Below are 16,494 nucleotides of genomic sequence, written 5' to 3'. Positions count from 1 at the left end.
TGATTACTCCTCGGCATCATATCCTACGCAAAATTTTACTATACAAAAGTTTGGTTTGGTTTTGTGCCCATTTGATGGACATTGGGTAGTATTGGGTAAGTCGTCCCGCCGTCCACAAACAAATTGTGGGCGGGCAGCCAGCCAGACGGACGGACGGACAGGGCGACAACAATATACGTCCACATGAAAATGTGGGTGTATAAAAATGCGTTAAAAGCAAGCAAAGGCAAGTTTGAAAGGTTGATCTTAATTTGGGAACTCGGTAAGGCGTTGGCACACTAACAGAAGGCCCCGGTTTCGCTCTGTAAGGCGCTGGCACACTAACCAGAAGGCCCCGGTTTCGCTCTGTAAGGCGCTGACACACTAACCAGAAGGTCCCGGTTTCGCTCTGTAAGGCGCTGACACACCAACCAGAAGGCCCCGATTTCCCTCTGTAAGGCGCTGATACACTAACCAGTTGGTCCCGGTTTCGCTCTGTTTAAGGCGCTGACACACTAACCAGAAGGCCCCGATTTCGCTCTGTAAGGCGATGGCACACTAACCTGGGCCTCGTATCTCGAAATCTTAACTAAAGATAAAATTCAAATTTTATAGATACTTCAATTTTGATTGGCTAAGCACTAAAATCAATCTAATATTATCCAATCAAATTACTAAAATTTGGATTTTATCTTAGTTAAAATTTCGTGAAACAGGTCCCAGAATGTCCCGGTTTCGATCAAGGTGTTGGCCTAGAAAGCTCACCGGGATATTACAGCCTGGTTAACCCTTATCTGTGGTGTAGGAAGGAGGGGTTGACAAGAATGAACAAAACAAAAACCGAGGCTTGTCTTCATTATTCCATTTGGTGCAGAAAACTATGACGTTAATCCCATATTTCATTTGATTCTTAGCGCAAAATGCAGTTCTACGTGCGTGCAGAAAGGATCCTCCTCCTGTTTTCAATAATCAAGCTTTTTCTGGTGTTACAATTGAATACGTTAATTCCACTTTCAAGTGGTTTACATTGTTTATATTTTTGGTTCTTTGATCTAATTGTTTTTCTGAGGAGGCCTATTGAACAATGGGTCTTTTGTCGAGAATATGGATAGTCACGTGATCAATGGGAATTTTCCTTTGAAATTGATTTGCCTTTGAATTTGGAGCGCGCGTATCTAATCCGTCATTCCTTCGCTAGCAAATCTTATTGGTCGATTTGATATTACTTTTAATCAAACGAACACCAATATTATTTTAATTTAATTGAGAATACCTGTAGCTATAACAGAAATTCGGTAATACAAGCTTACACGTTCAATCGTCGTCATGTAAATGTGTGTTACAATCCACAGTTCTGATGACAAAAGCCTTATTTATAAAAAATAAATTAACAAAATATACATGTGTTGCTATACTAAACCTCTTTGACTTTGGTAAATATTTACATTATTTTGAGTAGTGATGGGATAAGAGAAATCCGTTTGTTTACTACTCAATCGGCTTTATATCTATGGAAGTCTGTATCTGAATGAATAAAGATGGCCATTCCACACGAAAATTAACAAACACACACTTTCGACCCAGATAAAAAGATTTAGTTATTTCAAATGGGTTTTCATTTCGATAACTAGCTCAATGTTTAATTATAATAAACTTGTCTGTTCACAAAGGATTCTTTTGTGTGTAATTTCTTACATTAAAACGCATGACGCGGCAGATGTTTCCTGTAAGGCAAGAAAATAAAAAAAAAATCTTTTATTATACAATAAGCAAAGGGAATACGATATTAAACAAAAGTTTTGTCCCTTTAACGCGATAGAACAATGGCTATGGAAAGACTTCAGAAACTGTCCACCACTCAGATTAACAATATGGATAGTGTGATTAAATTTAGGGTTAGAGATAAGTTGAGGCATTGGTGAACACTGCGGTGTTCAGAAGGGTGGCAGAGGAGGCAAAAGCCAGCATACATTTCAAAGGGGCATCTAATCACAGTGAAATTAAAATTTAGTGCTTTGAAATTAAAAATTGTCGCTGTTAGCTGTCTTATTAAATTTAGATAGTATTTCATCTGTTTTAACATCTAAAATGCCACCCTTGCTCACATTAATCAGCACTATATACTTGAGTCATGAGAGAATACAATCAAGGAGTTAGCCCATGGCATCATCGAACCTCTGCAGGCCACTGGCTGGGTCGACACATTCTATAATATCTCCACGATCCAAAATGTTTGCAAACGAAGACATTAAGCGTCGTCGTTTCACATCGAACCAACTATTTTTGGTTTCTTTGAGTGAGTGGGTGGTGGGGGGGGGGGCTAATGCCAAATATGTATATATATATATATATATATATATATAGATAAAGAAGTGTGGACATAGAAGATGACAAACATAGCTGTATAATTATGTATAAGAACAATTACCTCTCCCTCTTCTGGCACTGTCTCATCGGTCAATCTAGCAAGTGTCATCTGGGCACACCTTCTAATAGGTTGAATATTCAGAGAAGAGGTGTCCGAAAATGGATTCACTGGATCCATGATATAGTAGGTGGATGGAAAATGTCGCCGCCTAAAAATATTCATAATAATAAATCGTAACCATTTCAGAATTCAATTAATATTACCAGATTTTGTTGCTATTGTTTTTTTTTTTTGGTTTTTCATTGTTGTTGTTTGTGGGGGGGGGGTCTCTTGAAAGGGCGTTACAGAGACGCCGTGGGATGCTGTCTTTAATGTCTCGCATCCAAATCGCTTTACCCGATGTTATTTATTTCCATTATCATGCTATAATTAATTAGGGAGTAGGGTGGCCGAATGATCCTCCAGTTGCCCACAAACTTCTTAAGACCCCACATACAAGTGAATTTTTTAAATATATTGATACCTTATTATTATGTTTGTCCCGAAATGACCTAGTTTGAGCTAGGTGATTACCTCTTCGACAATTATGAGGACAAGGTTATCTATGCACTTATCTTGGGAATTGGTCTAATTTATTGTTTGCTCTATTTGAGAAAACATTCTGCGTCTGCAATTGTTCAACATATGAGAATCTTACCAGGCTCTGCTATCGTACAATGATGATTTGGCAATCTGTATAGTTTGATAATCTTGTAACATCTCTAGAGCTTTAATAAATCCTTCCCTCATTTTGAAATTAGGCTTACTATTCATATGTTCTTTGAAGATGTGTAAGCCAAGGATCTCACAACAGTACGATCGCATATCTAAATCATTTTTCTGTAAATCAAAACAAAATACAGAACATATTGTAGTATATAATGTCCAATTTCCTCCATAATTTTACAAACATGATTAAGGCACATGGTCAATTCTTTGGAAGGGCTACTTGATTTAGAACAGTATCTGCAACCGGCACATGATCTAATATTAAAATATGCTTTTTATAACAATTTTCGGTAGAATGTTCATAAATATTTCATTCTATTGCCTTTTTATGTATTCCTTTGGAGCCACGGTAGCTAAGGGAGTAAGGCGCTGGCTCGCTATCCTTGAGGTTGCGGGCACGCTCCTGGTGTTGGTCGAGAAAATTCATCGGGATTTTCCGGCGTGGTTTCTCCCTGTCAGTGGTCCTGGTCGAAGAGCCTGACAAGGACAGCAGTCTAGTCTTTCGGATTGGACGAAAAACCGAGGTCCCGTGTACATATTGGTGTGCACGTAAAAGATCCCTTAGTTGGAATTCGATATAAAAGTAAAATTTCCCTAATAGCACACTGTATGGCGTATGCCCGTCTTCATTAGCCCAGTCGAAGCAGAACACTAGGACGTTAAATCCTATTTCATTCCATTTTATTCATTCCTTTATTATGCATTTTAACAAAATTTCGAAAAATAGGCAAAAATTATCAATACCCGCTATGTCACTTCTACGACATTCTCCCCTTTTCTTGCCCATGACTTTATATACAATCTGAACAAGGATTACTTGGCTGTATATTAAAATTATGTGTGAATCTCCATGTCAGTATACTAAATCTACAGATGATGTTGATTACCAAAAGCTTGAATTAGTTACCCTTTTCCAATATTTGAGCAAAAGAATAAGATCTTTCGCTTTGGCTGGCTGTGGTCGGATTATACTGATCTGTTTCTTACAAAAGCAAACCGAATAATGAGCTTGAATATCATCTGGTTTTGTCTCTATTTCAGCGTACACAGCATCCACGTTGTCCTCTATAACACAAAAACATTCAGAACTCATGTTTTCCTTTTGCGTTCGTCACTTCCCTTTCTTGAAATATTCATAACGCATCTATCTTAGCAATTATCTATATGTTAAAGTTATATTTGGAACGTGTTTAACCAGTTCTAACACATATGTATAATGTGATAATGGCGGACACCAATATTGTCCTTTAACACAATTCTATACATTATTTTTGTCCTTTTAATTTCGAAAAGTTAAGATTATAAGTTTGTTAGCTATATAAACTCCACAAATGAGAAGTGGTATCTAGAAATATTAAAGAGCTGTCGTATAACTGCATCGTTCAGTAATAGCGACCGGGAGTATGTAAATATAATTTAGTAAACCCTATTCTTACAACCTGCATTGATGTATATTTTACTACGTGGGCCTTTAACTTACCGTGTTTTTTAATCACGTCTATAGCTGGTAGTATATCAATGTCCACTGGTAGATTTTTACCGTTATAGGTCAGGTGAATTTCGACATTGATATGAAAACCAGTCATTTTTCCAACAGTAATAGAATTTAGCCAGTCTGGTTTGGAACCTAAAAATTTATTCTTTGGATTGGTCAAGTACTGTTTTATATCGTTTAAAATCTTTGGTTTGGCTTTTTTCAAATCTTCCATTGTCTTGTAATCATTTATAAACATCACCATGTCGGCATCGGCACTGTCTTGTACTGCTGTACCCTTACCCAGAGAACCACTCTACAACATATTAAAGATACATTATGTAAGATTTAGATAAAGAACTGACCATTCTTGCTATAATAGTTCGAAAGTAGATGATGTAAAATGAATAATTTGAAAATTTCATTCAAATTACTCTATTGCAAGCGAAGATATTAGCCTTCGAAGGTTTGACAGACGTGTGCAATAATTTCAACCACCGTACTGGCTGATCGAAGCTAAGTCTCGGTCCTCCATATTTGATTAAATCAAAGTATCGCTGAACCATTCTAATCTATTCAATATCGGAGAAATCTGATACCATCGAGAGTTGATTAAGGCTTGGATCAGTTAATTAATGTCTAATTAATACTTTAGAAAACATTTCAGGCCTAAAGAAAGACCTGCAATAGGCAGATTTAGCTCTTGCATAATGCATGTTTAAAGGCCCAGTATTCCAGATTAAAATGCAAATATAGAATTTAAGAACGGATATGAGAAAAATAAGCCAACAGCAAAGCTGAAATACGTCGACTCAATCTCAAAATAAATATGACAATTAATTAATTACTTGGTCAGCTATCTTTCTGTAAATCATATCGAACAATTTAATTGCTTACCACTCGGCTTAGTCTGAGCAGAAAAAAACTGATTAACGAACTTGGTCATATTAGTACAATGAAACAAAATACATGTACCAAGTTACCTCACTCTCACCTAATAAAAATTGGAGCTATCGTGCTTCACACCATCGGGAAATCAGATTTCGCATCCCTGTTTAACCCAAATGGGAATTGCAGATCATCGAATTCGGTCCAGACATTCATCTTCTGAACATTTAAAGTTTGAACATTTTACCGAAATAATCAGCAGAGTTATACTTTCTTAAGTTTCAAATAATCAAATTACTTTTCTCTACTTCAGTTATTCTCAACCAGTGTGCCGCGGCACCCAGGTGTGCCGCGAGATATTCCTAAGTGTGCCGCGAAATTTTGAATTTATGGAATTCGAATTGGTCCTTTATTTAATTGCCCCAATCGGTTCGTGGTGAAGGGACAAATACTGACACAGAAAAATCTGTGAGGAAAATTTAAGTATTTTACTGAGTACCTTGACAACCTCTGATACACTATAACCGGGCATAGCATGTAGATACTGGACCAACTTATCCACAGCATTATTCATACGTTTTCTAAACTCGTCTGGTGGCCTAACAACACGGTCTATAAACTTTTCTAAACTTTCACCATCTCTATGTCCAGGTAGATATTTACTTATGTTACTACTAGCCTGTAAAACAAAAAAAAACAAGACATACCAGCATGGCTGGATTAACCATTAAGCAAAATAAGCACGTGCTTAGGGCATCATCGGAAGGGGGCACCACAAAATATCTGCTTTATTAAATGCCGGATTCAAAATATTTAATCTAAAATTAATTAAGAACTTTTAATTAGTTTTTCATTGTTTTTGTCATATCTTACTGTTACCTTCTTTGTCTCAATACATAATGACGTGTATAAAACCTCAGAAAAACTCTAACCATAGACGGATTGTTGATGGTTTATTATTGTTTATATTTTGAATTGTATACTATATGGGGGCACAAAAATTTTGTAAGTGTTTAAGGCCTCTATAGGTCTTAATCCGGCACTGCATATCAGTGATACCTATAACTGCTAAATGTCAAAACTTCTATCATTAATACATCTAATATTCACTTTTTTAAATGTAGTTTTTAAGCTTACCGTTATGATCAGTTTGCATACAGTATGAACAAACATATCAATTTTTATCCTTTGGTCATAGCAGTCGGGTCAAGAACTTATCCCTATAAGAGGTAGGACGAAAACCGAGGTCCCGTGTGTACACATCGGCGTGCACATAAAAGAAGCATTGACAGTCAGAATTCGTAGGCCGTAGCACCGCTGTCTGGGAAAAATTCCCCTCATAGCACACTACATGGCGTATTCCCGTCTTCATTAGCAGTGTGACGTTAAACCCGACATTTCAGTTTATTTTAAGACGAGTTCAAGTCTACATTCTACTGTTGTCAACTTACTTGGTCACACTGATCACAAGGGGGGTTTTATAGCTTCAATCTTTTTATAACCTGTTTTAAAGAGCTTAGAAGATTCTAAACAAACAAAATATTTTGCTTAAAGGGCCAATCTCGATTATATTTTGGAAAATAAAACTGTTTGATTTTGTGTGAAAAGTTCTAAAATCCTCTAACTTAGTGCCGAGCAACTGACTCAATATTCGTTATATACGTTTTCAAACAACTTAAACCCGTCAGTCTTCATCTGGAAATGAAAACCGATGTGGACCATGCAATGTATAGACATCTAAAGGAACGGCAATAGATTATCAGTTCACCAAACGAAAAATCTGACCCGAAATCTTAAGGTTACGTGTCCGGATAAGCGACTTTGAGACATGGTAAATACTGTTAATACCAGAAAGTTGATCACATTATACCTATGACATATGTCACATATTACGCCCGTTACCCTAATTGTAATAGTCGTTATAATGCTTCTGAAACAAATAATAATAAACAAGCCAACAGTGAGGCTGATGTCCCCCGCCGAAATCCCAAAATAAATAGATGACACACATTAATTAATCGCACATTTATTTTTTTTTTTAAAGTATCAAGAAATCAAACTATACACCAAGTTTCATCACTCTCTATCAGATAGAATCAAGATTATCTTGTCCCAAAGCATTGACCAATGAAATTGATTAGCTCTGCTTAGCTTCAGCTCGAAATGTTAATCATTGAACTCAGTCAAGACATTCACATAATGAACATCTACATCAAGTCTAAACATTCTACCTCAATTAAAAGCAGAGTTGTTATGTTGACCAATCAAATTGCTTATCGCTCATTAGCCTAAGCAGAACATTCTCACCATCGAAATTAGTCACGGTAATGATATAATGAATCTATATTCGGAGTTCCATCGCTCTCACGTCATTATAACCAAAGTTATCGTGCCTCAAAGCATATTGATAAAATATTTCTGTGAACAGCATAATTGACTTGACTATAACAAAATACAAGAGCATACGTCGTTTTGTACAGAAAAAAATGCTTGGAAGGTGATGAAAAAATTGTTATATATTCGATTTTTTTCTCTTTCCATACAGAAAAACGGTCTTGCGGTTAATTCCGCTTTGGCTTGCCATAGAATATTCCGGCGCTATTGCACTTTCGTACCTCTACCAGTTCCCGTGGTCATAGGCACTTGAAATTTTCAGAGGATGTTAAGGGTGACTAGCAATGACCACACACCAAATTTCAGCCAAATCGATAAATAACTTTTTATTTTACCGACCTTTTAATTTCTAACGAGAGAGAACTTCATCCGTTTGACGCCATTTGCTTTGTTTACTAATTAGACTGGAATAACAAGACACTAAGACGGAAACCGACTCGAATAACAAGACACTTAGACGGAAACCGACACACTGCACTAGCTGCCTAACACTGCAGTTCATAAAAATTAATATAATTTTCGTATACTTTAATTTTTGCGCGAAGCCACCATTTTCTATAAAATACTATTTGGTGTTGATCAGTGGATTGGCCTTTAGGTGTAAATATTGCCGTGACCTTGATTTTGACCTTGAGGCCAAACTTCCCATCCATATCGGGGCCTTTGCGTTTATGCTTGCCGTGGCCTTATTTCTTACTGTATTATCAAAGTTAATGTTCGAGGTGAAAGCAGAGATGACGTCCTTCAGAAAAGATATTTGGGTCAAAGTCGTAGGTCAAGGTCATGTTACAGAAAACTAAACTCAAACTTTTCAAAGTCATTTTTGGGACATTTGACCTTGACTTACGACCTTGACCCCGTAACCATTTTCGAAGGCTATCACATTGGCTTGAATCATGAACGTTTAACTTGGTCCTGTCGCACACTGCTTGGTCAGTAAACGGTCAAACGCAGAGGGTCCGTGTCCGAAAGGAAGTCAATGGGCGTGGTCAATGTGAAAGGTCGTGGTGACCTCCACTAGTCACCGTTAACCATCCGTAACCTTGACTCTGACCTTGAGTCCAAACGTCCCATCCATCTCTGGCCCTTTGCGTTTATGCTTGCCGTGGCCTTATTTCTAACTGTATTATTAAAGTTAATGTTCGAGGTGAAAGCAGAGACGACGTCCTCCAGAAAAGATAATTGGGTCAAAGTCGTAGGTCAAGGTCATCTTACAGAAAACTAAACTCGGACTTTTCAAAGTCAGTTTTGGGACATTTGACCTTGACTTAAGACCTTGACCTCGTAACCATTTTCGAAGGCTATCACCTTGGCTTGAACCATCGACGTTTACTTTGGTCCTGTCGCACACTGTTCGGTCAGAAAAGGGTCAAACGCAAAGGGCCCGTGTCCGAAAGGAAGTCAATGGGCGTGGTCAATGTGAAAGGTCGTGGTGACCTCCACTAGTCACCTTTAATCATCCGTGACCTTGACTTTGACCTTGAGTCCAAACTTCCCATCCATCTCGGGCCCTTTTCGTTTATGCTTGTCGTGACCCTATTTCTTACTGTATTATCAAAGTTAATGCTTGAGGTGAAAGCAGAGACAACGTCCTTCAGAAAAGTTAAAAAGGTCAAAGTCGTAGGTCAAGGTCATGTTACAGAAAACTAAACTCAAACTTTTCAAAGTCAGTTTTGGGACATTTGACCTTGACTTACAACCTTGACCCCGTAACCATTTTCGAAGGCTATCAACTTGGCTTGAATCATGGGCGTTTATCTTGGTCCTGTCGCACACTGCTCGGTCAGAAAACGGTCAAACGCAGAGGGACCCGTGCCCGAAAGGAAGTCAATGGGCGTGGTCAATGTGAAAGTTCGTGGTGACCTCCACTAGTCACCTTTAACCATCCGTGTCCTCGACTTCGACCTTGAGTCCAAACTTCCCATCCATCTCGGGCCCTTTTCGTTTATGCTTCCCGTGACCCTATTTCTTACTGTATTATCAAAGTTAATGCTTGAGGTGAAAGCAGAGACAACGTCCTTCAGAAAAGATAAATGGGTCAAAGTCGTAGGTCAAGGTCATGTTACAGAAAACTGAACTCAAACTTTTCAAAGTCAGTTTAGTTTTCTGTAACATGACCTTGACCTACGACTTTGACCCAATTATCTTTTCTGAATGACGCCGCCAGTGCTTTCACCTCGAACATTAACTTTGATAATACAGTAAGAAATAAGGTCACGGCACGCATAAACGCAAAGGGCCCGAGATGGATGGGAAGTTCGGACACTAGGTCAGGGTCAAGGTCACGGATGGTCAACGGTGACTAGTGGAGGTCACCACGACCTTTCACATTGACCACGCCCATTGACTTCCTTTCGGACACGGGCCCCTCTCCGTTTGACCCTTTTCTGACCGAGCAGTGTGTGACAGAACCAAGGTAAACGTCCATGATTCAAGCCAAGGTGATAGCCCTCGAAAACGGTAACGGGGTTAAGGTCGTAAGTCAAGGTCAAATGTCCAAAAAATGACTTTGAAAAGTTTGAGTTTAGTTTTCTGTAACATGACCTTGACTTACGACTTTGACCCAATTATCTTTTCTGAAGGACGTCGTCTCTGCTTTCACCTCGAACATTAACTTAGAAAATACAGTAAGAAATAAGGCCACGGCAATCATAAACGCAAAGGCCCTGATATGGATGGGAAGTTAAGACTCAAGGTCAAAATCAAGGTCACGGCAATATTCACACCTAAAGGCCAATCCACTGATCAACACCAAATAGTATTTTATAGAACATGGTGGCTTCGCGCAAAAATTAAAGTATACGAAAATTATATTAATTTTTATGAACTGCAGAGATAGGCAGCTAGTGCAGTGTGTCGGTTTCCGTCTTAGTGTCTTGTTATTCGAGTCTAAATAGTAAACAAAGCAAATGGCGTCAAACAGACGAAGTTCTCTCTCGTTAGAAATTAAAAGGTCGGTAGAATAAAAAAGTTATTGATCGATTCGGCTGAAATTTGGTGTGTGGTCATTGCTAGTCCCCCTTAACATCCTCTAATAATTTCAAGTTCCTACGACCACGGGAACTGGTAGAGGTACGAAAGTGCAATAGCGCCGAATATTCCTTTGTCTAGGCGAGTGGAGGTATCACAAAAAGGTTGGGAACCACTGATTTACGTCTAGGCCTATAGTCCTATAGTATAGTTAAATATTTTCTACAATTAAGTAACACATAATATACTTTATTCACGTACTCTTACCATTATTATATACTCCACATATATCCAATTCGCCTGCACACAAAGCAATCAGTCCATTCTTTGAAAAATATTCGTCAGTTCTGCGAAAAGCTGCAGACGACACGAATGTTTATCAAAGGTCCACAACAGCTAATCATGTGACTGTGTGACTATAACGAGTGCGATTTTCACACCTTGATAAGAATACGTTTGAGAAAAAAAGAATACGATGTGAACGGTACAAGATAAATCTGGATAGTGAAACACTAGCCTATATTAGCTGCGGAGCCCTACCGATAGATATTTTTTAGACTTTGAGTTGGTTAAGGCCATGTCTATTAATAGAATTGTTATGTGGGGGAAATAACATAAATCCTACTTGACTAGGGGTTGGAATGCCCTGAATTTTTATATACCAAAAAATAATGATTTCGGAATTTGTAACATAGGAAAATATAAAGCAAAATATATCGATCAGAATCGCCGAGCTATAGAGTAAACTATGGGGTATACGTGAAAGGGCCATACCAAAGTGGACTAACCCACATTGACAACGTTTTGAGAAAATCGACTTCAAAGTTTATCGATGATTAAAAAATCTGTAATTCATCAGAATCAGTGATATTTTGAAATCCCATTATGTCATCAAAAGTATTTTCCACTTTTTGTGGCTCTAACCGAAAAACACATAAGTACAACAAGCGGTTGCCATGCAAGATACGCCCACACTTTGCAAGAGATGGTGAGAGAAAAGTTAAAAAAAAAACCACTATGGAAGCCTATTGCGGCCATTTCAGAATCTCGCTCCCTCGTGTTCTCGCCTTTGAAAATCCTCGACTTCTCGCTCCCTTGCCTTTGAGTTAATCTAGTCCGGTGGCTGAAGGGGGGGGGGGGGGAATCGCCACCCGAGCTGTGAATTTATGAGACCAAGTTGTTCTAGACCAGTTTTTTGCGTAGATTCCTTATGTTGACATAATATATTAATAAAACATAAATTTCTAAGACTGCCCATCTATAAATAATCTCGGCGAGAAGTCGAGGGCGAGAGTGCGAGAACACGAGGAACAGGGCGAGAATGCGAGGATCTCGCCTTTGAAAATCCTCGTGTTCTCGCTCCCTCGCCCTCGACTTCTCGCACTCGACTTCTCGCTCCCTCGTGTTCTCGCCTTTGAAAATCCTCGACTTCTCGCTCCCTTGCCTTTTGAGTAAATCTAGTCCGGTGGCTGAAGGGGGGGAATCGCCACCCGAGCTGTGAATTTATGAGACCAAGTTGTTCTAGACCAGTTTTTTGCGTAGATTCCTTATGTTGACATAATATGTTAATAAAACATAAATTTCTAAGACTGCCCATCTATAAATAAGTATTTATGATGCCCCTGGACAACTGTTTTGATTTGCGGGGAGCTGGGGTGAGGGTAGCAGGTGTGTGTGTGTGGGGGGGGGGGGGCATTATGTTATTATGTTGACATAATATATTAATAAAACATCAATTTCTAGGACTGCCCATCTTTAAATAAGTGTTTATGATGCCCCTGGACAGCCGTTTTGATTTGTGGGGAGGTGGATTGGGGGTAGCAGGTGTGCGCGTGTGGAGGGGTGGGGTGGGGATAAAATTGGCGGGGAAATGAGTTCACTTTGATTTAAATGATTTTTAAAAGCTTGATGAAACATAGAAATTTATGTTTTATTAATATATTATGTCAACATAATGCCATCACCCCCCCCCCCCCCCACACACACACACACACACACACACACACACACACACTCTATTGTAGACATTTGACCCCCTATATCTCGAAAACACCCCCTCAAACGCCTGATCACCACCCAGATTCGGAATCTACGCAAAAAAACTGGTCTAGAAAAACTTGGTCTCATATATTCACAGCTCGGGTGGCGATTCCCCCCCTTCAGCCACCGGACTAATCTTGTCCTCTCGTGTTCTCGGTCCCTCCGGGCGCGTAGCCAGCTTTTTTAAATTTGGTGGAGCTACGGAATTTTTTGGAGGGGCTGAGGATGTGGTCGGCTAAGAATGCTCCTAAGAAATCATTATTGTTGGCGAAATATTTGGGGGGGGGGGGCTAATTCGATTTTTTCGGGGCCACGGGCCCGGCTCCCTCGCTTCGTCACAATCTCGACTTCTTGTCTTCTCGTGTGTTCTCGCCTCGGAAGTGCAGTTTAAACGCATGTCCACTGACTACCGTATCGGCATTTATATTTGGACATGGATTATAATAAACGGAAATGTTTGAAATTCTAGAAAATTTAATAGTCCTAAACAATTCTAATCTCTTCTTGCACAGATAGTATTGTATTCTGTAATCGATTTTAAGTCGAATCTTTCTTTGCTCTCTAACTTCAATAACCTTCATCGGGTTTTTTGATGCGTGGTCTTGTCAGTAGTGCTGTAGGATATAGAGTCTGACAAGGGACAACGCATAGTCGTTCGAATGGGATTAAAAAAACGAGGTGCAAAATCGCATGGTAGCCGAATATTCCTTTGTCTAGACGCGTGGAGGTATGTTTCTACAGTTTATTAAATCGAATTGCATTCGGTACATTCACTAACGTTCGATAATCATTTTGGTGTATGTATTACATATTTAGTAGCTTTTTTGTTCGTATATTTTCAGTTTTCACGTCTGTGTGTGTGTGAGAGAGAGAGAGAGAGAGAGAGAGAGAGGAGTACGCATAATCAACGTCTGCAATGACACGTTCGATTTCATTAGCATTGACTTGTAATTAATGTATTGTCGTTGTTGAATACGTCCGTTACTTTTGTCAAGCATAATAAACATTAACCTGTCACAGTTAGTCGAGACTTCCATGTTTTGTTTGTTCGCTAAAACCCCCTACAAAAATGTAATATTAAGGAAAAGAAAATTAAGATCGCAGTACTGTTCTTAACCATGTGAAGGTGCCATATACGCAAAGTTATCACTGTACATAGGGCTTTTGTGAACTATGGTCTAGGGCGTATAGATAATTTTGATGCGCGACCAATATGTAGACATTAAATTGCTGTCTTAATATTCGCGTCAATTAATACGCTTGGGATAAGGAGACCCGTACACGATTAGTTACAGGGTGTGGTGTATTGGTGATGTTGTTAATATACTGGATGTTAAGATAGTCCAGGGTTAGATAAGGTCAAAGGAAGTAGGCGACTCTTAGATTTGAAATGTATGAAGGGTGATTCAATGTGTAGTAGGAAGGGCAGAGTGGGAGGTGAATAATTGGGATGGTAACACACTCTGAGCCTGATGTTACTTCTATAGTAACTTAACGTGTGACCTACGTTTATAATATAATTTACTAGCAGGATACCCGGCTTCGCTCGGGGGTCATAACTCCGAAACCGGAAGTGGTAGACTAACGCCACCTGGCCTATGTTACTCCCCGGTCGGAGCTACCCCTATACCCCAAATTTCAGACTCGGGGCAGAGCTAGTGTAGCCGCCAACCCGAACAGACAGACTTCGCTCGGGGGTCATAACTCCGAAACCGGAAGTGGTAGACTAACGCCACCTGGCCTATGTTACTCCCCGGTCCGAGCTATCCCTATACCACAAATTTCAGACTCGGGGCAGACCTCGTGTAGCCGCCAACCCCAGAACAGACCGGCTTCGCTCGGGGGTCATAACTCCGAAACCGGAAGTGGTAGACTAACGCCACCTGGCCTATGTTACTCCCCGGTCCCAGCTACCCCTATACCCCAAATTTCAGACTCGGGGCAGATGTAGCCGCCAACCCCAAACAGACAGACTTCGCTCGGGGGTCATAACTCCGAAACCGGAAGTGGTAGACTAACGCCACCTGGTCTATGTTACTCCCCGGTCCGAGCTACCCCTATATCCCAAATTTCAGACTCGGGGCAGAGCTAGTGTAGCCGCCAACCCGAACAGACAGACTTCGCTCGGGGGTCATAACTCCGAAACCGGAAGTGGTAGACAGACAGACAGACAAACGACAGTCACAAATATATATATAGATAGATATAAAAGTATCATAACAATGATGCAACACAAGAGGATCGTTACTATGCCAAAATGATCCAATGGTGTATTCGAAGAGTTAGCCAGGACTTCAGTAGAATTTGACACATGGAATTTGTAGCTCAGACAAGGTTTGGACTTTCTTGGCTAATACAAGTGCTGGTGTGAGTGTGCGCATTTTACAAATTATGAAGATACATACCAAAGAACAAAGCACAGATAATGTCATTGACGCGATAACAAGAATACTTTTATTATCAAAGAATTATGACTCGATTGGAACATCATTATTAATCATAGATTCCGAAAGTGATTTGAATATAATAGAATCGAGTTTTGCGCGTTTTACCAGGCGATTAAGACTCAGATGATTTGCGTTATCATCAGCTATTAGTGATGAGAATTGGTGCTCATAAATGTAAAATTGTGGTAGATTAGTAACGTTAATAGGTTGCGGGGAAGGTTGTATCTCCTGCCAAAGAAAACAGTTCTGCGTCGGAGAAGAAATATTGAAGTAGAGCCAGATTTACAGGATGGAGTTTTGTTGTTCATGTTGTGTTGACAACACAATTTCCAAGACTTTCGGCTAGAAAGAACTCCTGGGTATACATTGAACACTTACATGGTACAGACATGACACAAAATTTACAACCCATAACCATGCGTTGACCATAATCACAGTTTATGGCTAAGAGTGGAGTGTTATACAGTATAACTGAAGAGGGCGTTAACTCTAGAACAGTGCTAGGCAAAGAATTCATTCGGAATCTGAAGTTACACATGTTTCTGATCCCATGCTTATCGTCTAACACGAGCGAGAGCTCAGAAGTTGGCACAGTGCTAGCTGACAATGCCAGCTTGTTAACACAATATAGGTTATACCTTCACAATTCTGAATACGTTTGAAGTTAAATGCAACATAATGTTGGTGATCGTGAGATATAGCAAAATATTGTTGCAAGTCCAAGAGTTGAGTCACATGAGAGGAAGAGGCATCCATTGTTTTAGTTAATCTTTTAGTTCTGATTCAATGGGGGAAATACAGTATTGGTAGACATTATTCTCTCAAAATGGTAGCCAACTTAATTAATTAGGGTAATTAATTTATTTAAAACAATAATTCAAAGATTATACCCAGAGATATTAATCTGAAAAGGCGGCCACATGCATTTAGCTAATTCTAAGTGACTGCCTATAATCTACCCCTCTATAGTATTCTGGAAATCAATTGGCGGTAAAAAAAAAAAGAGTTATCTCCCTCTCTGTCAATGTCTGTAACTGATCGCAGTTTTTCAGTGGCATGGTGACTGTTGATTTCGTATGACACACAAGACCCTATGTAGACACACAAGTCTGTGCTTTACCCCTCGGGAAAGCGAATGTTAAACACTACAACCATCAACTCTGTCA

At 39.4% G+C, this 16,494-nt stretch overlaps 1 protein-coding gene and 1 pseudogene across 1 annotated transcript; both read right to left on the bottom strand.

Annotated features, from left to right (window-relative positions):
* Positions 1–1,226: 1,226 nt before the first annotated feature.
* LOC126822650 (2'-5'-oligoadenylate synthase 2) lies at positions 1,227–11,347 on the bottom strand. Its single transcript, XM_050551631.2, has 7 exons — positions 11,109–11,347; positions 5,977–6,156; positions 4,596–4,905; positions 4,023–4,180; positions 3,045–3,226; positions 2,408–2,555; positions 1,227–1,703 (listed from the first exon to the last, which is right to left on the bottom strand). Exons 1-7 carry the CDS (start codon positions 11,109–11,111, stop codon positions 1,671–1,673), a joined length of 1,014 nt encoding a protein of 337 aa, XP_050407588.1. The 5' UTR covers positions 11,112–11,347; the 3' UTR covers positions 1,227–1,670.
* Positions 11,348–15,349: 4,002 nt separating this feature from the next.
* On the bottom strand, positions 15,350–16,084 carry LOC126821432 (uncharacterized; annotated as a pseudogene).
* Positions 16,085–16,494: the final 410 nt, after the last annotated feature.

The sequence above is a fragment of the Patella vulgata genome, chromosome 5, assembly GCF_932274485.2.
Source record: "Patella vulgata chromosome 5, xgPatVulg1.2, whole genome shotgun sequence".
NCBI lineage: Eukaryota > Metazoa > Mollusca > Gastropoda > Patellidae > Patella > Patella vulgata.
The sequence above is the reverse complement of the archived record's forward strand: the minus strand, read 5'-3'. Positions and strand labels throughout refer to the sequence as shown.

Bases quoted from the DNA above. Each gene is read 5' to 3' on its own strand.
- LOC126822650 (XM_050551631.2), bottom strand. The intron at 2,556-3,044 runs GTAAGATTCTCA...GAATATTTTTAG, and splicing joins TTGTACGATAGCAGAGCCTG to GCGGCGACATTTTCCATCCA. The intron at 1,704-2,407 runs GTAATTGTTCTT...CTTGCCTTACAG, and splicing joins CAGTGCCAGAAGAGGGAGAG to GAAACATCTGCCGCGTCATG.